This window comes from Eublepharis macularius, chromosome 6 (genome assembly GCF_028583425.1).
Source record: "Eublepharis macularius isolate TG4126 chromosome 6, MPM_Emac_v1.0, whole genome shotgun sequence".
In the NCBI taxonomy this organism is placed as follows: domain Eukaryota; kingdom Metazoa; phylum Chordata; class Lepidosauria; order Squamata; family Eublepharidae; genus Eublepharis; species Eublepharis macularius.
This window is the reverse complement of record NC_072795.1, coordinates 4688300-4709661: the sequence shown is the minus strand read 5'-3', so window position 1 is coordinate 4709661 and position 21362 is coordinate 4688300. Positions and strand designations below refer to the sequence as shown.

The following is a 21362-nucleotide window of genomic DNA, read 5'->3' as shown; positions in this document are numbered from 1 at the left end:
TTGTAACTCTTTGCGCAAATGCTTCCTTAATGGTTCTAGTCTGAAAAATCTGGCTGCTGAGAAAGCTCATGTAACTTTATGAACTCTAAAGATTTTGTCCATCCAACTGAAACATTACTAAATTAGCTTGGAATTTTTTCTCCTTAGTTGCAAGGAATTGGTTCAAGTCTTTTTCGGTTATACAGTGGGGTAATCTGTGATATTCATTCCAGCTCTTTGAGTAATCCTTTTTGTCATAAATACAGCTGTTTCTTGCATCTGGGAGGGTAGATAAGCAACAGAATTTGCTGTTTTCGTTCCTGCTCTTCTGCCTCCCTTCTTTAAAAGGGATACCCATCTGCACAGTGACTGCACATCCATCATCACCTCTTGTCTCTGGAGATGGGGATGTGGGCGCACACTTCAGCATTCAGCGGCAGCCCTAGACAAGTTATGTAACCTATCATGTCTACCCAAACAAATGGAATGGTACATTAATAGAGCCTTTTGGAATGTTTGTGTTTCCTGTCAATCTTTAATAAAATTGCCTCATTTAAAATAACAATAACAATAACAATAACAATAACAATAACAATAACAATAACAATAACAATAACAATAACAATAACAATAACAATAACAATAACAATAACAATAACAATAACAATAACAATAACAATAACAATAACAATAACAATAACAATAACAATAACAATAACAACAACAACAACAACAACAATAATAATAATAATAATATTTTCAAGCACTATTGCCGAGTATTTTCAAGAGGTGCCGGAACTCCGTTCCACAGCATTCCCCCTGAAAAAAAGCCCTGATTCATTCATACAATATAAGCATAAACATACAGACTGCCAAAACAAACTCAGAGACTATAAAATGAGTCACCTATACAACAATAATAAGGTCACATATTAGTATCAATCCACACAGGAGTAAAGTGCAAAATGCTAATATACAATAAATAGGACAAAAGTGACCAATGCAATATAAAGTGACAGTGCCTCGAGTTACAAGAAATTCTCAAAACATTTTTAAAGTGCAATAAAGCTATCAATACAAAATTTATAGGGGTGTCCATCAAATCCAGCAGATTTGTACTATTTATTGTATATTAGCATTTTGCCATGAAAACCCTGCTAGGGGTAGCCGTAAGTCAGCTATGACTTGATGGCACTCTCCACCACCATCATACTATCTGATTCCATTGTCTTATGTCATGTGATCTGCCTTTGAGACTCAGCAAAAACGAGAGCCTTAAATAAAGCAAGCAAGCAGAGGAACAAATCATTTCAGAGAAACGCTGAAGTATTTCACTTGCCAAAATGGTGAAAGACTGCTCTCTAGTGGCTACGAGCACCTATCATGACTGCAATTTCAAGACTGCACGCCCCCTTTTTTCCCAAACTGCAGGAATGTTGGTTTTTTTTTTTTGGAGCATCTAACAATCTCATCCTGTAATCATCCAATTTTCATATTCTCCTCATTTTTGGCATGTTCACAACCCTGCTTGGGTAGATCTTTTCAGAAAGAACATAGTCGGCAGCGGAGAGAAATGGACGCATGTTAAGAGCGCTCCGACCCTCCTGATCCCAAACCTTGTCAATAAACACTACAAGGGGAAATAAGTAAAAGAAAATAATGCTCACAAACCCCATCAAGAAAAAGAAAAACAACACGAAGGCAGTGAAAAACTTACAAGCATTCTTCGCGGCCCCGGGAGAGCCGAAGGGGAAGGAACGCGGCAAGACGGAGGAAAATAAAATGGCGGAACTCGTAGCAAAAAACGGCGCGACTGAGGTAAACCAACCAGAAAAATATTTGGACCCCCAATTAGCACAATTAAAGCAGGACATCATAGACCAAATGGCCAAACTCATTAATCCGATCACAACACAACTCACGGACATAAAACACGATTTACAAACAGTTAATCATAAAGTTGATAAAGCTATGGAAGTGAGTGTGAAAGCTCAACAGGACGTCACAGACATGCAAAGAATAATTACAGAACAACAAGACAGACTAATGAAACTCGAACTAAATGCCAGACAAAATCAGGTTAAGATAAGGGGGATAGATGAACTGCATACGTATAACACAGATCTCACAAGCTTCATTGCCAACTGGCTAGCTAAGCAATTAAAGCTTGAGGAAGGAGTCTACCCCTACATCACAAAAGCCTACCGTGTGGGACCTTATCACCAAAATAAAAATAAAGATCGCCCGAGAGATGTAATTATCGAGATACCAGATCAAAGGACAAGAAGGAAGATAATGGAAGAAGCCAGAACAAGGGGATCATTCAAATGTGAAGGCAAACTGATATATATTTTTGCTGATCTACCAAAGGAAGTGCTTACCAAAAGAAGAGAACTTAAGCCGATTTCTGAGACTCTGCAAAGAGTGAATAGAAGATATAAATGGCTGGACCAATGCAAACTTATGGTCTTTCATCAAGGCAAAAAGTATATAGCAACAGATATCGACACGGGACTGGAGCTACTAAATGCAGTCGGGCTGGAAACACCAATGGAGACGAACAAGCAAAACCAAAAAAGAAAATCTTCTGATCTACTATCCCCTCAGAAAGGGAGCAAGATCCCCATCAGAGACACTTGAATTTTCCTATCATTGTCTCTCAACGTATTGGTAAAATGATTGTTAGTATGGTAGCCTGATTAAATATGAAGTAGTGTAACTGTAAATAGAGGTATAAATTCAGAGGTTTTTGGGGGAAGGGGGGGCTCTTAACATAGCTCATATAGATTTATTTAGCTCTCATAAGTGGATGAGGAGGGAGGCTGATCTCCACAACCGGTGAGTGAAGTTAACTCATCAGTTTGAGAGAGCTAAATTTGAACAAATTCTAATAGGAATACAGTACATTGATTATATAATTAACAAAGTGATACGTTTAGTTAATTACGGTACAAGGTGGTTTTAGGAAGGGAGTGAGGGTGGGAGGGAAGAAAAGGGGGGGAAAGGGAGGGTGTTGGAATAGTTAATTAGCTGTATATATCAGTCAAATAGATTTATATAGTTAGTAATCTTTATAACAAGAAAATAATATTTTTTTAAAAAAATAATATATATATATATAAATATTAAAAAAATTAAATAAACAAAAAATAAAAATAAATAAAAAATAATAATAATAATTAAAAAAAGTAATAAAAATTTATATTCTATAGTTCATTGTTACAGCTCACTAGCATAGAAGGGGAGGGAAGGGGTACAGAAAAGGGAGGGGGGTTAGGGTGGTTATAGGGAGGGGGAGGGAAAAAGGACAAATACAAAGCAGTTCAAAGTTTGCAACGAAGATAGGAAACCAAGAGAAGGAAAGGTCATAAAAGGGGGAAAGAATAACACTACGAGGTATATATACAGAGAGGAATCAAAACAGTACTAAGAGCTGAAGGGATACAAATGGTTTCACTGGACTGAACTCTAAATAATTTGAAAGGTTTATGATACAAGGAGAAAGAGAAGAATTGAATTAATAATATATATACATCGATTTGAAGAGTGTGGTTTAAACAGAATATCTTTGAAACAGCATATTAGGGAAAATATTGTGATAATAGCAACACCTTTTTAAATAACTTCCTTTTTTTTTGAGGCGGGTTAATAAAAAAAAACGGTATTATAATGTACGACTGTTTATAATTGGGAAAATTCAACTTGCAGTAGAAGTTTATACTTCAGACTATAAAATATAAAGCTAAGTCGGAAACTATAGAGTGAGTCAATAACAATAATAGTAAAACAAGAGTAGAACTCGAGTAATTATTACAATCTAGGACAGAAATGTGTTCTAAAATCAAAGTTTTATCTTTCAATGTTAGAGGTTTGGGAAACCCTGTTAAAAGAAAGAGAGTGATTTCGAATTTAGCCCATACTAGAGCACAAATTATTTTTCTGCAGGAGACCCACTTGCGGTATAATAATACTGATTCATTGAAAGCTAGGTGGCTACAAGCACAATACCATGCACCTGGTAATTCCAAATCAAGAGGAGTAGCCATCCTAATTGCAAAACATATACAATTTCAACAAACAAAAACTCTTAAAGACAAAAAAGGTAGATACATCTTTGTTAAAGGGAAAATAGGGGAACACAAACTTACACTAGCCTCGTTATATGCTCCTAATATACACCAATTAGACTTTATAGAGGAAGCATTACAGAAATTAACTACATTTCAGGAAGGAGACTTAATAATCGGAAGTGACTTAAACTACATAATAAATCGTCAATTAGACAAATCGAACTTCAATAATCTAAACACAAAAAATATACACAAAACAACAAAATTAGCAGCTATTCTAAAGAAATATCATTTAATAGACACTTGGAGACACCATCACGAAGGAGAAAAAGATTTCACATATTTTTCACAAAGACATAACACATATACAAGAATAGATTACATATTAAGCTCCAATACCATTATAGACAAGGTAGAGGAAATAGAAATCGGAAGTAATACAATCTCAGACCATGCATGGGTAATGTTGACACTCAACCTAGATGACAAAACACAGAAAAGCAATCAATGGTGCCTACCAAAGCACTTATTATTTAATCAATACGCAACTAAAGAAATTGGGAAAATAATAGAAACAGCTATTGCAGAAAACCTATCTAAAGAAATTGGGGCGCACATACTTTGGGACACAATAAAAACAGTGACCAGAGGTCACATAATAGCTCTTACAGCTAAAATCAATCGAGAAAAACTGAAACAAAAGCAAGAGTTAATAAGTAATATTAAGGCTCTAGAAATCAAACATAAGTCAACAGGTAGTAAAAAAACATATAGTGAGCTCCTAACGCAAAATCTTAGAAACCTTGGAAAGTCATACAATATATAAACAGCTGTTAGCTGTTAAGCAGACACACTGGTCCAACTCTCCTAAAACACTTCGCATTTTAGCATACAAAGTAAAACAAAGAAGGTCACAAAATAATATTAACAGAATTTATAACAGCAAAAATATAATACAGTTCAAATCAGAATCAATCCTCAAGGTCTTTAAAGACTACTACACGCAACTATATTCTTCAAATAATCCTGACCAAAAGAAAATAACCTACTTTCTAAAATCATTAAAAAGTCTCAAGAAATTAGAGGAAGTACACCGAACGCTTCTCGATAAACCTATCACCATACAAGAAACAATAAATGCAATAAAAATGCTAAAAATAATAAAGCAACAGGACCGGATGGCTATCTGGCAGAATTTTATAAAAAATATACGAATCTATTAGCAATACACCTAACTAATTTGGCCAACTCAATTCTAGATATAGGTAAAATGCCTCCTACTTGGGAGAGAGCTGACATCATTGTGATTCACAAACAGGGAAAAGACCCTCTGAAAACAGCATCCTACCGTCCCATATCGTTGCTCAACCACGATTATAAAATTTTCACTTCCATCATAGTGAATCGTTTAAATACGTTCATATCTAACTACATACATACAGATCAATCAGGATTCATTCCAAAAAGAGACATTACAGATAACATTTATAAATCATTAAATCTTATAGATCACTGTACGCACAACAGCATGGAAGCTATTTTGTTATCATTAGATGTCGAAAAAGCTTTCGACTCGGTAGAACTATCATACCTCTTAAAAACACTGTCACACATGGAATTTGGAGAAAATTTTTTAAATATAATTAGAGCAATTTATCATCAACCAATAGCAAATATTAAGGTAAATGCTATGCACTCAGAAAACATATATATCAAAAGAGGCACAAGACAAGGATGTCCCCTATCTCCCCTATTATTTGCTCTTGCCCTAGAACCCTTTGCGGTTGCCCTCAGAGAAAATGATCAGATAAAGGGAATAAAGGTCAATTCCACAGAATTCAAAATCAGCTTGTTTGCAGACGATATGTTGATATACATGACTGAACCATTAAATTCGCTGCCCTATCTCTCATCCCTACTTACAAATTTTGGAGCAATATCAGGATTAACAATTAATCAAACAAAATCCTATTACCTTGCCATTAATATCCATAGCAAAATGATCCAACAAATAAATAAATTATATAATTATCAGTGGTCTCCATCACACTTAACTTATTTAGGTGTTAATATCTCTCCTAACTTAAATGAACTGATAAAACTAAATCACCTCAAATTAACAAATCAAATTAAATCAGACGTTACTAATTGGAATAAATTAAAGCTCACGTGGTATGACAGATTTCATTTAATAAAGGCTTTTATACTACCAAAATTTCTCTATATGTTCAGAGCGATCCCTCTTACCATAAACAGATCACTAATAGCACAATGGCAAATACTGATTAATAAATTCCTATGGCAAAACAAACATCCGAGAATTGCGTTTAATACTATGAGGAGGAAATCAGTAAATGGAGGTTTCAACTATCCAGATTTATCGCTATACCAATCAGCAGCAAGACTGGCCAACCTCTTGCAAATGACATCTAATTCTACTCTGCCGGATTGGATTAAGATCACGCAATCCTCTTTAAAGCACTATGACATCACAGACATAATTTGGAATAAACCAATTAATAGGCCAAAAGATATTAAAAATGGTCTTGTGATATCGTCTATCTTAAAGACGTGGGACCAAGTTAAGAGCAAAATTGTTCCAAAACTATCTAGATTCTCAACATTTATAAATCAAGAATGGTTCTCACCGGGGTGGGACCGGTCCCTCATTCTAACATTGCGACAGGCAAAAGTAACCAGATTAATTGACATCACCACACAGTCAGGACTATTAGAGAAGGTAGATATAGAGAGGAAACTAAAACATAAACTACAATGGTTTAGCTATTTACAACTTTCACACATGACAGAGAAAAAATAAAACTAAGGAACATCATGAAAGAACCTGTGACAGAATTCGAATTGATTCTAAATTCCTCTTCACAACAAAAAAAAGGGATGATAGCTCGATTATACAAAATACTATTAAACGCAACAGAGAACAAACAATTAAGTTGCCAAAATAGCTGGAGCAAGGACTGTTCAATTGAGCAATCCTCAGAGGTTTGGAATGAGGTATGGTCATCTGGCATATTTACCTCAAAAGTCATTGTAACAAAACTTCAAACATTCAAAGTGATACACAGATGGTACCTAACTCCCCCAAAGCTAGCATTAATATCTAATAAATCGTCCCCTAAATGTTGGAAAAATTGCGGTGAAAAGGGAACTTTTGCCCACTGTTGGTGGAAATGTAAAAAAATTAGACAATTTTGGGAGGAGATATTAATGAAAATTAAAGACATTACTAATTATGAACTTCCTTTTGACCAGAAAATGATTTTTCTAGATCTATGGGGAAATTTGCACATTCCCAAAACCAGAAAGGAACTTATTGCATCACTCTTTATTGCAGCTAAGAGTACCATTGCAACAGTCTGGAAATCAAAGAGACTACCAACAATTGAGACTTGGTTCTCCAAAGTTTGGAACCACTTTATTTTAGAAAAAATAAGTAACGATATACAAAATGCAGAACATTTCACAGAAAATACCGGTTTTATTGATAAATGGCTCCCTTTCTTGGAATATATAGAAGAACATAATTTGCAGCCCAACTCAAAAATTTTCCAAGTTATAACAAACAATGGTTACCTCTCGTTCTATTAAACTAACTGTATATTTGAGTCATCATAAAGAGATATTAATGTTATTTCTCAAGAACACAAGGTTAATAATGTATTGTAAACTAGACTTTTGACCTGACTTGAAATGATGTTTATGATTGTAAGTTATATGTTGCAACAAAAGTTCAATAAAAATTTATTAAAAAAAAAAAGAAAGAACATAGTCCAAGTACATTCACAAACTGCCTAGACCAGAAGGTCCCACCATATTGATGCCATTTTCCTTGCTTCGGCACTCACGATCGCCATTCCTCTCTGCAGTCGTACAAGGCTTTAAAAAAGAAATCAGTAATTGTTATGGCGCTGTATCACAATAAAAGTTATAACCATCTATCGCTGCATTCTGCCAGCTCCTCTAAATTCTCAGCATTCATTTTCAAGAAAAGTAATTTTGTAGCTGAGCTATAGCAAACATTACCGCGTTTTAGCACAACAACTTCTGGATTTTATGGTTTGCTCTGGACTTCTGGAGTTTTTCTGGACTTCATAGTTTGTTCTTTCCTCTTCCTGGCCATGTAGGGTCCCCCGCTGGTTCGTAGGGGGTCTTCCACCCTAGAAAGACATCCCAGCACCCACTGACTCAGGCCTGTGGTTCCCTGTGGTGATCTTGGTTCAAGTTCGGCATCTTGTAGACTGATGGGGTGTGAAACTCTGCAGGCACGTTTCTTTGTCCATGGTCTGCCTCTCTGCCTTCCTCTTTTCTCAAGGACCTAACTACAGCACATTTTACCACCCCTCAATGGACTGGGGTCTTCCTTAGTTCTCTTCCACTGATTTTTTAATCCTGTTTATTTCTGGTCTTTTCTTGGCCTGGGACTCTTTAGCCTACACACTGTCATTCACACATTCTTACACTCTCTCGTGTTTACACCTGGACAGGTCCGATTTCATGGGGTTACATGAAGTCATTTCTTAAGCTGCTTGGGCATTTTATTAATAGCAAAATATTCTGTTCTGTTGACTTAAAACAGGAAACCAAAATGAATGACCAGCCTGTGCCTCTTGCTGCGTTATATGAAGATACATTTGCAACTTCTGCTTTTTCAGGCTTCACAGCTTTTGGCCTGAAAAACATTTATAAGCTTGCCAAGGGTTAACATCAGCGCATTGACAGGGCAGAGATATGCATTTTATATCTCACAGTGGGCAGAAACAATGTCCAGATGGCTAGAATAAAGGCAACTCAGTATGGGGTACTATGTTTCTCTTTATAGTGTTATCAGAATATGTATTCTCTCTGTACTGAAGAGAGAATGCCCGGCGTTAACCTCCAGGTGGTGGCTGGAGATCTCCTGGAATTACAGCAGATCGTCAGGTGACAGAGATCAGTTCCCCTGGAGAAAATGATTGCTTTGCAGGGTGGACTCTATGATATTAGCTGAGGTCCCTCCCCTCCCTAAATCCCACCCTCCCCAAGCTCCACCCCCCCAGATCTCCAGGAATTTCCCAACCCAGAGCTGGCAACCCTCGCGTGTGCCTCTCATTGCCTATAAGTAATACGAGAGCTTCCTTTTCCATTCCAGCTTAGGAGTTTCCAACAAGTTGTCCATGGGTGCCAGGGCACACGCCAACGCCTTTCTTGGCACCCAGCAAGTGTTTTTAGAGAGTGGAGCCAGATGGGGCTCTTGCCCAGAAGAGCTTCTGATTGGCCTTTGGAGATCTAATTGGTGTTGCAGATTAAAATAACATTGTTTCAGTGCTAGCTGCCACCACAGTGTTGGTTTTATTTGCCTCTTCCCCAGTGTATTTTTTAAATTAACCTTCTCCCCTATGTTTAGGCATCCTCTGTGTGCGTGGCTTTACCTCTGTGGCAACCATTTTGTGGTTGGCTTTACCTCCCAGTGCAGCCATTTTGTGGCTGGCTCCACCTCCTGTGGCAGCCATTTTGTGGTTGTGCCCACCATCCTGGGTTGGAATTTCAAAGTTGCCCACAGGCTAAAAAAGTTTGGGGGGGGGGCTGCTCCTGCCCCTCCTTCGCTCCCTGTGGCTTCTTTCTCCTGTGAGAGAAGCGTTACTGTGTTTTTGTCTCTTTTCTATGAGAGAATGGCTGAGCAAGCCCTTACATGTCCAGCAAACACAAACACACCCAGGTGCATGATGCTGGGCTAGCCAGCCACTTGGTTTGGCCTTCCCTGCCTTTTATTTTAACGGATGTGAATCTGCCTTCAATTAAGCAAGATTTTCTTTTCTCCATTATTTTGCTTCGTGTTGGCTGTTTCCCACCAACATTTCACTGCTGGACAATTCTGCTATATAAGCAATAATTCCAAACACATAGACCCTCCCCACGTCCACAGCACTGACTGTTGCTGCTGCCCCCTCCCTCCTCTCCCCCTTTTCCCTGAGAATCCCCACGGTCTGGAGACCCTCTTGCCCCTCACTTGCTTTGGTCTCTCAAGCTGTGCTGCAAAAGTACAGTGCAGGTGGGATAGGTTGCCACCTCTGGGTTGGGAAATGCCTGGAGATTTGGGAATGGAGTTTGCAGAGGGGAGAGAGTTCAGCCAGGGATGTAATTGTAACTTCTCTTTGTATGGGCTCTATGGAGCTTAGGAAGCAAACTTTCACACAATTGAAAAGAGTCCAGTAGCACCTTTAAGACTAACCAACTTTACTGTAGCATAAGCTTTCGAGAATCACTGCTCTCTTTGTCAGATGTGACTAACACGGCTAACTCCTCTGGATCTTTCACACAATTGTAAGTTAAGGTTTTTTTTTTTTAAAGAGCCAGTTTGGTGTAGTGGTTAAGAGCACGGGACTCTAATCTGGAGAGCCGGGTTTGATTCCCCACTCCTCCACAAAGCCAGCTGGGTGACCTTGGGCGAGTCACAGTTCTCTTGAGCTCTCTTAGCCCCACCCACCTCACAGGGTGATTGTTGTGGGGTAATAATAACACTTTGTAAACCGCTCTGAGTGGGCATTAAGTTGTCCTGAAGGGCGGTATATAAATCGAATGTTATTATGTTATTATTATTTTAACAATTAGTATAACATAACTATTTTTTTCTTTTCTTTAAATAAACACAAAAGTGCAGCCATACAGAAACTTGCACTCAACCATGTCTTTGAGCAGAACCACAAGTGACAAAAGGCACAGATTGGACCCTTGTCAGCTTCCCTCAAGTTTTGGCGGGAAATGTAGGCAGCTTGGCGGAATGTTGGACAAGTGACAGCTGAAAAGCCCGTTGGACAGCAGTCAGAGAGCGAAGCTGCGAGACCAGGACGCCGACATTTCCCATCAAAACTTGAGGGAAGCTGACAAGTGTCCAATCGGTGCCTTTTGTCACTTGTGGTTCTGCTCTTTGAAAATACTCAAGATGTCGGAACCCACCAAGTGACGGAGTCCTTTGCTACAATCCTTCCAATTTGCAACAAAGGGAACCCAGGCTTCTGTCCTCTTCTTGGGGAATCACAGTCCTGCAAGAACAACACAATCCCAGTAATAATGCCAACCAAACACAATAGACATACAGGGGCGGCGCCAGGGTTTCTGGCGCCCGCGGGTTCTCCCACATGCGCACGCGTGTGCACCCGGCCTGCATGATCACATCACCATGTGATGATGTCATCACGCAGCAAAGCCAGCCCCATTGGCTGGCGGGTGGCTGGGATTGCGCACGGAGGCTGCCCGCGCTCTGCACGCTGCCCCAGACGCCTGCCGTGCCTGGCCCATGGCTGCTGTGCCTGGCCGGGGGCGTATGGTGGCAGCAGCGGTGCGGGACTGGCTGGCTGCAGCAGCTGCAGGCCAGGCACGCCAGCTCTGTGGCACGTGCCTCCGCCCTGGCACACCCTCTGGCACCCCCGCAGCACCCACCTCACAGCCTCAGTGGTGGCACCGGCCTTGCACACATACATGACTTTCAATCATACTGTTCACATACAACATTTCTGATGACCTTATTCAAGGTGATAAGAGCATATTAATTATTATCAAGCTCCCCAGCAATGAACTTCTTCCTTGGCTGCCTGGCCCTAGCTACTGACTGTGCCCTACTGTTCTATTCCAGTTAACTCATAGGGGTTACATAATACCTTAGAGTCTATCCTCTGCAATTGCCGTTTTCTCCAGAGGAACTGATTTCTGTGGTCTGGAGATCAGTAATAATTCTGGGAGATTGCCAAGTCCCCCCAGGAGGTTGGCAACCCTACGATGGACTAAATTGTAAGTCAGAAGAGTCCAAACTGGACAGCTGCCGAGGCTGTGTGCCCCTCCAACTTGTCTGCTGTTACAGGTGTGCAAAGGGCATGTTAAACAGACAAGGCGTCACCGATCCTTAGCAGTTGTCAGGGAAGCCTTGTTCCTTGACCCTGTTGCCCCAAACCCTCACACAGGCAGCCGAGCCCAGAAATACGAGAAAGGGTGTGGAAGAGATCAAGTTGGCATCATGAATAGGGGGAAGTGCTCTTTCACAAACAGGACGCAACTGCTTTGGGTTTCGTTTCTCACCAAGTCTAATTGGAGCGCAGAACAGATCATATCCAACAGGCACCATCAAAGCAGCTCATTAAAAAAAAATAGAGAATTAACTGGAGGAAAGAAGTGAGCCGGGCAGTCTCCAGGCTGGGGGTCTCATACCTCCCCAAGCGAAGAAAGCTACAGCTGTATTTCGGAAAGCAGCCATGTATAGAAGAGGTGAAAATGACAATACGCAGAGTTGGAAGGAAAAATTCGTTCAGCTGATGAAGAAACACAAACCGCAAGACAAGTGGATTTTGAATGTGTCCGATGACCTCGATCTCTCCCCAAATGGATGGTACCAGTATGGGCAGAATCATCTTTTCGCCAGGTACGGTACTATCCTTGGCCGTGAACCCACAGTGAGTGCCCTGCATTACTACCTTAGTGTTCAGATGCATACTTTTCACTTCTAGAGCCCCAGAAGAAATCCCCATGGAGGCTGCCAACAGATCTGTTCATTTATCAGAGGCTTAATATGTGGACATGGGAAACTGAAGTTTTTTATCTGATGAAAGTAGATAACATTGCCTAGTAAATAACATCCCATTAAGCCTCTATGAAAAGGACAGGACATTTCCCCCCCTCCAGGCAGTTGATAGCACTGCAATGTGTATGTTCCATGTTGCTTTGACATGGCTTTCATCAACTTTGCAAATGCAGAGGTTGGCACATTGGTGACGGTGGTTCCCCACCTGGTAAGTTTCTTTGCACTTTCATCTGTCCTTTTCTTCAGCTTTTCCCTCCCATACTTACTGCAAAGCGATTCCTTACCAGGCGATTGGGACAAAACTGCCCACACCTTTCCCCTTATTACTATACAATGAAAAGGACTTGAGGCATCTTATTTTAAAAAACTGGAAACTGGCAGTACAGATGAAGTAAATTTTGTCAAACAGTATGCTGGACTAGATGGATCCAGCAGGGTGTAGTTGTATTCTTATGAAACAGAATTGGGGGCGGGGGAGAGAAGTTGGGGGGAAGGGTTGGGAAAAATTCTAAATGGTGCTGGTGAGGGGCTGATTTCTAATATGATTTCTGCTTCACATATTTGAGCAGTGACTCATGAAATTTCATATTTAAATACATTTTAATAGAAATTTTTTATTTAAGAAAAGATAGGCTATGACAATAGAAAGTGTATGATAAAGCTTATACAAAAAGTACTTGAAATTAATTTGCAACTTATACTAACATACAAATAGTACATTTAAACTTAATGTATAACTTAAACAAGCAGACCATTTAAAATTGAGTTAAATTGATAAAAATATAATAAAAAGAATTTTAATAATAAAACTTAACTGTGTAGTAAATCTCTTTCTCAGTCCTTGGTTACTTATATTTCTACAAAATTTAATATCAACTATTTTGCTAACTATTCCCTGTGTTTTATCCTTTTATGTTTATACTGAGTGGGGAAGGCAACGGCAAACCACCCTGTAACAAAAACGTCTGCCAAGAAAACGTCGTCATGCGATGTCCCCCCATGGGTCAGTAATGACTCGGTGCTTGCACAGGGGACTACCTTTACCTTACCTGAATATTTAAATAAATGTTGTTAGTCTTTAAGTAGGCTTGCCAAGTCTCTATATTGGGGTGGCCAAACTGTGGCTCTTCTAGACATATTGTGCAGCTCCTGGAGGTCTGTGAGTATTGCCAGGCCATACATTTTAGTTTATTTATTTATTTATTTTATTTGTATTCTGCCCTCCCCGCATCAGCAGGCTTTAGTTTATTTCCCTCCCTCCCTTTCCTCCTTTCTTTTAATGACTTTCCCTCCCTTTCCCTTCCTTCCTTCCTTCCTTCCTTCCTTCCTTCCTTCCTTCCTTCCTTCCTTCCTTCCTTCCTTCTTTCTTTCTTTCTTTCTTTCTTTCTTTCTTTCTTTCTTTCTTTCTTTCTTTCTTTCATATTTTCAGTAAAAATGTTGGGGTTGCCGGGTCTGACTAAGAAGATACCTGGGGACTTTGGGGGTGAAGCCCAGCAAGGATGTGACATCACTTTTGCCATGTCACTTCCAAGTCAAAGGTCAGGTGATGGCTCTTCCCAAGCTCCACCACTTCTGATGATGTCACTTCCAGCATACTGCAGCAAAATCCCACCCCTTCCTGTGATATCACTTTTGGACACTCCCCCAAACCTGCCTTTTCATCTGAAGTCACTTCACTGCATCATGTCTTGAGGCTCTCAAACATCTCAAGTTAATTCTATGTGGCTCTTACATTAAGCAAGTTTGGCCACCCCTACTTTATATCCTCCTGGCGGGGGTGGGGGGTGGGACCTGGCACTTACCTCATGTCCTAAGCATGCTTCTCTTTGCATGCACACTACGCTTGAGTGATGACCTCACTCTTAGAAGTGATGTCATCATGCCAGCCACGGGAGTGCTCCTGTGCTTTGTGTGGGGCTAATTGTGACCCATTTGGGGCCACAAAACACAGGAGTGTGCCTGCAGCCAGCATGATGACATCACTTCGGAAAGTGATGTCATCATGCCCACCAGGAGCGAGCACACCACGCGTGTACCCAGGGTGCCTGCCAGTGGTGGGTGATCCCCACAGTCAACCCAAAAGAAGGTAAACCGCTGGGAAATTGCCTGCCACTAGTGGGCACCTGGGATCCCTCTCTTTAAGGTGCCACTGGACTTTTGTTTTACTTTTCTATAATACAGTGATATGACTGCCCTTCTTTGCAATCTTTCATTCCAAGGCCTCACAGTTTGATAGAACACACAGGGTACTGGAACACACTGGATAGTCAGTCTTGGTTAATGGCCTGGGTGAAACCTCTTCTCTAGGGATGTGCGCTTCAGGTTTTTAGCCTGAATCGGGACTGATTTGGAAAGACTCAGGATTCCTGAATCAGCCCCAGCATTGATGAGCTGATTCGGGAATCCCGAAGCAAAGCTTTACGAAGCAATTCGTTGGGAAGCTTTGAGCAAAGCGGCAGCAGCTACATCCACAGCACTTTTCTAGCTGCTTTTATGAAGCACGCCGTCCTGCTTTATGAAAAAGTGCTGCTTTACGAAGCATACCGAAGCTCAAAGCAACACTTTTCTTGCTGCTTGCAAGTGACAAGAAAAATGTTGCTTTACGTTTCAAACACCCTGCTGCTTTCTTCACCCAATGGGAGGGAGAGCCTCCAGCCCTTCCCATTGTATGAAGAAAGCATGGGACATTTGAAAGCAACACTTTTCTTGCTGCTTGCAAATGACAAGAAAAGTGTTGCTTTGAGCTTCGATGTGCTTCATAAAGATTCTTGACTCTTTACAGAGCTTTCTGAAGCATTTTAAACATCCGAATCCTGAAGTGGCTTGCATAACAACTGAGGGACAGAACAAGAACAAGCAAGCATTCGTGGTTTTTTGAATTCCTTGTGAATTCTCATTCAGTGATGCCGATGAGTAAATTGTCTCATTCCTTTTCCCCACCAGGTTTGAGTGTTCATATTGTCACAGGCACTGGAAATCAGCTCAGTCAGTCATTCTCTTCCACATACGCCTCGAGAAGAAATGGGGTCACAACCAAGGCCAGGTGAAGATGCGGAAGCTGAGACAGAAATGTCGTAGCTGTATGAATGCCGAATATGAGAAACCCGTCTTCAGTGATCAGGCCGTTGAAACAATTCTCTACAATTTGGCTCTGAAGATCCTTGTGAAGCACTATGGAGAACCCAAGAAAAGCCCTCGTCATTGTGAAGTGGAGGAATTGGTGGAAGGGCCACATGATAAAAGCAACTGTGAGGCCTGTAAACATGGGATGTGCATTGCAGCACACCCTTCCATGCCAACTGTGAGACCCACTTCTCTGGGTCTTATCAGAGAGGAATGTTTTGTGAGACCGTCTCTTATTTCGTCTATTGAGTGGGAAGAACAGTTCATGAGACCTGCTTCTCCCACACTAGCTATGCAGCAGGAGAGAAACTACACGAGGCCTGTCTCTTTCAGTCAGTCTACAGGAGAGGAGGAATGTCTGAAACTTTTTTTCTTTGCAGTACTTGTGATTGCTTTGCTTTTTTTTGCATTCTCCTTCCAACAGAAGTAGGGAGAAGTTTGGCATGCTAATTTGTTTGTTCTTCTTCTAATGTAAGCCACCCCAACATGTCCTGTGACCCAACCTTTCCCTCATGCGTAATCATACGTTGGCTCTGGACCTTCATTTGTGAAATTCTAAGTAGGGTTGACAGCCTCCAGGTAGTGGCTGGAGATCTCCCGGAATTACAACTGGTCTCCAGGCCACAGAGATCAGTTCACCTGGAGAAAATGGCTACTTTTGGGGTGGACTCTATGGAATTATGCCATGCCAAGGTCCTTTCTCTCCCCAAACCCCGCTTTCTCCAGGTTTCATCCCCCAGATCTCCAGGAATTTCCTAACTTGAAGTTGGCAACCCTAGTTCCAGGGAAAGAAGCGATGATAGTTTTTAGGACCACCTATCCATCAGATAATCTAACCGTTCTTGTGGGCCACAAGAGTGGGGCATGTAACCAGCTAATCTGCCCTAGAGGGAAATCCCTTCCTGACCCCATTCAAATTATGAATGAAAGGAAAACCCACCTGCTGTGTCATCTCTGAAGGCATTCATGGTAGATGCAGCTTTTTAGATTCTGCAGCTGTACAAAACTACCATTTTAATATCCCAAAGCCCAGAATCTCTAAACCAATTAGACACAGTTCGTTAAATTACGTTTCTTTTAATTTTGACAATAATGCAAGGATTTATTATTGCACACAGCTAGACAGTCATGGGGGGTGTATGTTGCATTTTTTGCTATTGTAATATTGACATTGCTGTGATTAATTTTGTTAAGTTTTCCTGGTAGTTCAGGAAAGGTTTTGCATTTATGAAAAAGAGCCCAGGAAAACGGCTGACTGGTGTCCTTGAATTCTCACATCGCTGAAACCCTGACCCAGACAAACATTCCCTGTTGATTTTTTTTAGCAGCATCAGATTCCTGCCATTTTAGTTGCAGCCATAAGGACTGACCAGTCACATATTTTGAAAGGTATGTTTCCTAGATTATGTAAATAGGACAAATTCCATTTTAGATGCAATATTCTACACCTCTTCTCTTTCTGAAGCCTTTGGTTTCAATGTTTAAGGAAACATTTTAGAAGAAATCATTGAGAGCATCTCTCCTTCTATAGCTGTAGGTAGGTAGTCATGTCGGGCTGTGATAGAACAGCAGGATTTGAGTCCAGCAGCATCTTAGAGCCAAGCTACAAGTGATGAATGACACTTGCCTGGCAAGTGAACAGACTCATGTGTATTCCTGCCTGTTCACTTGCACTCCACTTGCACTAAGTGGAGTGCAAGTGAATGTCAAGTGAACAGGCAGGAATACACGTGAGTCTGTTCACTTGCCAGGCAAGTGTCATTCCTCACTTGTAGCTTGGCTCTAAGAGTTGGGAGCTCTGACTCTCAAAAGCTTGCACCTTGAAAATCTTGTTGGTCTTTAAGATGTCACCAGATTGCTTCTATAGATTTTCTATGAACTTACACATATAACAAGATAATATACTTTTGGTCTGCTTTGAATATTTCCAACTTTGGAAGGTGACTAGAGTGGCAAAACATTTCCTATAGATGCCCCTCTCTTCAAACATTAAACATGGCATCTAATTAGTTATTTTTTTAAAGCTAGGCAAAAATTATTTCATTCTCCAAAACTTTTCTTGGCATTTAACTGATTTGCTGGGTTTTAGTGCTATAATGCTGGTGCAGTTATGAAGATATTTTCATTGCGTGATCTTTTCTTATGTTTTCGTTGTTTTAAATTTCTGTTTGCAAACAGCCTTGAACACCATATGCAGCAAGGCTGGATATGAATTCCTTGAAGAAATAAAATTTTAAAAAAACATTGCAAAGAGAGAAATAGTGGATGAAGATGGATGTATTTTGTATTGTTTAACTTGCAATATTTTCTGTGTGCTTTTCTTTTTCCTGAATAAAACTTTTTCTTGACAAGAATATTTCTGACTTTTGCCTTGGATATTCAGACTTCTGGTGCTAGCTCATGGAAGCTTCAGTCAAGGAGATTGTGTGTGGATGTGGAAGAGTTACACATCTGTGACATCACTTCTGGTTATGCAGCTAGAAGTGACAATGATCCCTTTTGCACTCAAGTTTAAAAGCGATGGATCTGAGCAGCCAGCCCTATAGCCTTCGCACCTGCTTGGAACAGCCTCTTTTTACACTCTCTGCTCCTGTTTTGGTCCCATGTTCTCTGCTGCATTTTATATTAACTTGTTCTACTGCGAGCTTTGTGGGCTACTGAATACATGTCACTTTTTTTTTAAAGTTTGAGCATGTGTGGTAAGAATAAGAATCTCCACTCTCTCCGTGCTGCCATTTCGAACCCTAACTGTTAAAATCTGAGTCTTTTTACTTAGAAGACAGGAAAAGAGCAGCTGCACTGAGATTAACACCAATCCTTTCACCCCCCACTGCCTACTATTGACAGAATGATCTTCCTTCTCTCCCTCCCCTGTCTTTTTTACTGTTCTCTGCAACCAGAGAAGAGCAATAAAAGAAAGCTGATTCTACACAGAGTAGGTTGCATGACAGAAACAGGTGTGTCGGAGGGGGAACCACTCCATTTAGCCAGGTCCCAGCTGAATGTTTTTTTTAAAAATAATCTTCTTAGGTTTGTGTTGGGGAAAGATTCCATCTTCATGACTGTTAAATGCCCACAATTCTTTTTTAAAGTGCTTGATGCCTCAATGATACCTTTCAGAAGCAGTAAAAAAAAATCAGACGGGGAGATGAGAAGGGAAGGGGCAGAGCCCATACCACCTCTGTTCGTCTGGGAAGGAAGCAGAGAAGGCAAGTGATGGGCACAGCTGAGCTGCTACTTGGTGCAACGGTTGCTGCCCAATGGCGAAAGAAGCATTAGCAGCTGTACATTCTCTCACCACTATCCGGGTTTCTGGAAATATGAATGTCTCCATTAGGACTACAATGGAAAACAATGCCCCTGAGGAAGTGACAAACGAAATCTGAGCTTATGAGCAGGCCCCAGATAGGGCGTGGATTTGAATTGGGCATGGAACTGTTTTCCATCCATTCTGCTTTTCGCTGCTAACAAGGAGAACAAAAGGATAAAAGAAGATACAATATTGTTTACATACCCATGGAGAGAGACTCTATTTTGGGACTCTGTTCTTTCCTGGTTTGGTCATTCATACATATGTGGAATTGTTGATTTGCACTGTTGTATAATTGTCACAAACTAGAAGCACATTACACTTTGAAAATACTTTTTGATAATTTGTAAGAGCGTGCCTTTTTTTCTCCTGGGAGTTCGACTCTATTTGCACTTCAGAGCTGTTACGGGAGAAGCCATTGTACACATCCCCAGGTTCACAGAATTGGCATTGCTGTCAGATGGCCATCTAGCCTCTGCTTAAAAACCTTCAGAGAAGGAGAGCCCACCACCTCCCGAGGAAGCCTGTTCCACTGAGGGACCGCTCTGTCAGACAAAGCCAGAGCTATTTCTTTAGAGAAATGCCTTTCCCCTTACATCTTCACTTTGAAAGGGGATAGAGATTTACTGCTGAAAAAGAAAAATCTGGGATTTCAGGGAACCTGATACATGTATTGGTATAACAGTATATCGATATCACACTATTCAATTATCAATTTTTTAAAAAAGAAAAAAGTCCCTGGTGACAAGGAGAGGAAATGACAAGCATGGGGGAAATGGTTGAGATGTGAACAGACCGGGAAAATCTGAACTTTCTCACACGGCAAACCTCCAGGCTTTGTTGCAATTTCTCCCAAAATTTCTTAGCAAAGTAAGAGTGGAACTACAAGTGACAAAAGGCACAGGTTGGACACTTGTCAGCTTCCCTCAAGTTTTGATGGGAAATGTAGGCGTCCTGGTCTTGCAGCTTGGCTCTCCGACGGCTGTCCAATGGACTTTTCAACTGTCACTTGTCCAACATTCCGCCAAGCTGCCTACATTTCCCATCAACACTTGAGGGAAGCTGACAAGTGTCCAATCTGTGCCTTTTGTCACTTGTAGTTCTGCTCTAAGTTTGGGAAAGATCGGGAAAAAAACATGGAATCCCTAGAAATGCACCACGATGCTGTGAAGAAGCAGAAAAAATCACACATCGCAACAGCACTGAACGTGGGCCCATGTGAAAACACCCTCAATCATGGCCTGACGTGCTCAATCGGAAAAGCAATACTAGATTCTAGGAACACAGTAATAAACCAAACAGTACGGACACTAAAGTGCCAATATAGGTTCGTATTTATGTGTGTATCAATTCAAACAATAATACTAATATACAATGCTCAAGACAAAAATATTGTTACAATACTGTGGTTACAGCAACCGACACTACCTGTAATTAATGCGTTCCATTCATCCAAAGTTTATACACTGAGTCCCAAAACATAAACATAGTGAGTTTTTCGGATGTTTTTTCCTTGTTTCGTGTCTCTTCGTCAGACTTCATAATAAACCACAACAGGAACAGAAGTTCTGTAAATATCTTGCCGGCAGCTTCCTCTCTCTCTCTCTCTGCTGCCAATGCGCTCCCCTCCCAATATATGTCACGATATATTGAAACTCCCCACACACCTCCAGAAAGACAACATTTTCAACTCTGGAAACCAAATGGTCGAATGAATGAATATGTGCAAAATAGGGGCCGTTTCCAGATGGCTTACCTGAAGCCGCTCCATGCCGCAATGTTGTGGATCGTGCCGGGAAAAACGCGAAATATCACGACATCGCGCAAAACTCGTGCGAGAAAACGCGATATTTCGTGTTTTCCCCGGCATGATCCACAACATTGCGGCATGGAGCGGCTTCAGGTAAGCCATCTGGAAACGGCCCCTGGCCAGCAAACGGCCCCTACCTGGGTTGAAAACCTCCAGGTAGGGCCTGGAGATCTTCCAGAAGTGCAGCAGATCTCCTCTGGAGAAAATGCTGGCATTGATGGGTGGACTCTGTGGCATCATACCCTCCTGAACTCTCTCCCCTTTCCTCCCCAAACCCCACCTTCTCCAGGCTCCAGCTCCCCAAATCTCCAGGCATTTCCTAACCATGAGCGACAACTGTGGTGTGGAGGAAGGGAGTTGTCCTTAACTCATCAAAGTTTGCTTTGAACTTCTAAACTTGGGGGAACCTCCTTTCTGTTTCCTTTCAGCTAGCTGAGAACTCTCAGTTTCGTTTTCCAAATGTTTTGGCTCTTTGTGGGAGAGCAGGCATCAAAAGAAGCT

General features: G+C 41.0%; 1 protein-coding gene across 1 annotated transcript; it reads left to right on the top strand.

The window, feature by feature from the left end:
* Positions 1-12165: 12165 nt before the first annotated feature.
* On the top strand, positions 12166-18095 carry LOC129332536 (receptor-transporting protein 3-like). Its single transcript, XM_054983716.1, has 2 exons — positions 12166-12459; positions 15562-18095. Exons 1-2 carry the CDS (start codon positions 12293-12295, stop codon positions 16169-16171), a joined length of 777 nt encoding a protein of 258 aa, XP_054839691.1. The 5' UTR covers positions 12166-12292; the 3' UTR covers positions 16172-18095.
* The last annotated feature ends 3267 nt before the right edge of the window (positions 18096-21362 follow it).

Bases quoted from the DNA above. Each gene is read 5' to 3' on its own strand.
- LOC129332536 (XM_054983716.1), top strand. From the start codon at position 12,293: ATGTATAGAAGAGGTGAAAATGACAATACGCAGAGTTGGAAGGAAAAA. The intron at 12,460-15,561 runs GTACGGTACTAT...TTTCCCCACCAG, and splicing joins CAGAATCATCTTTTCGCCAG to GTTTGAGTGTTCATATTGTC.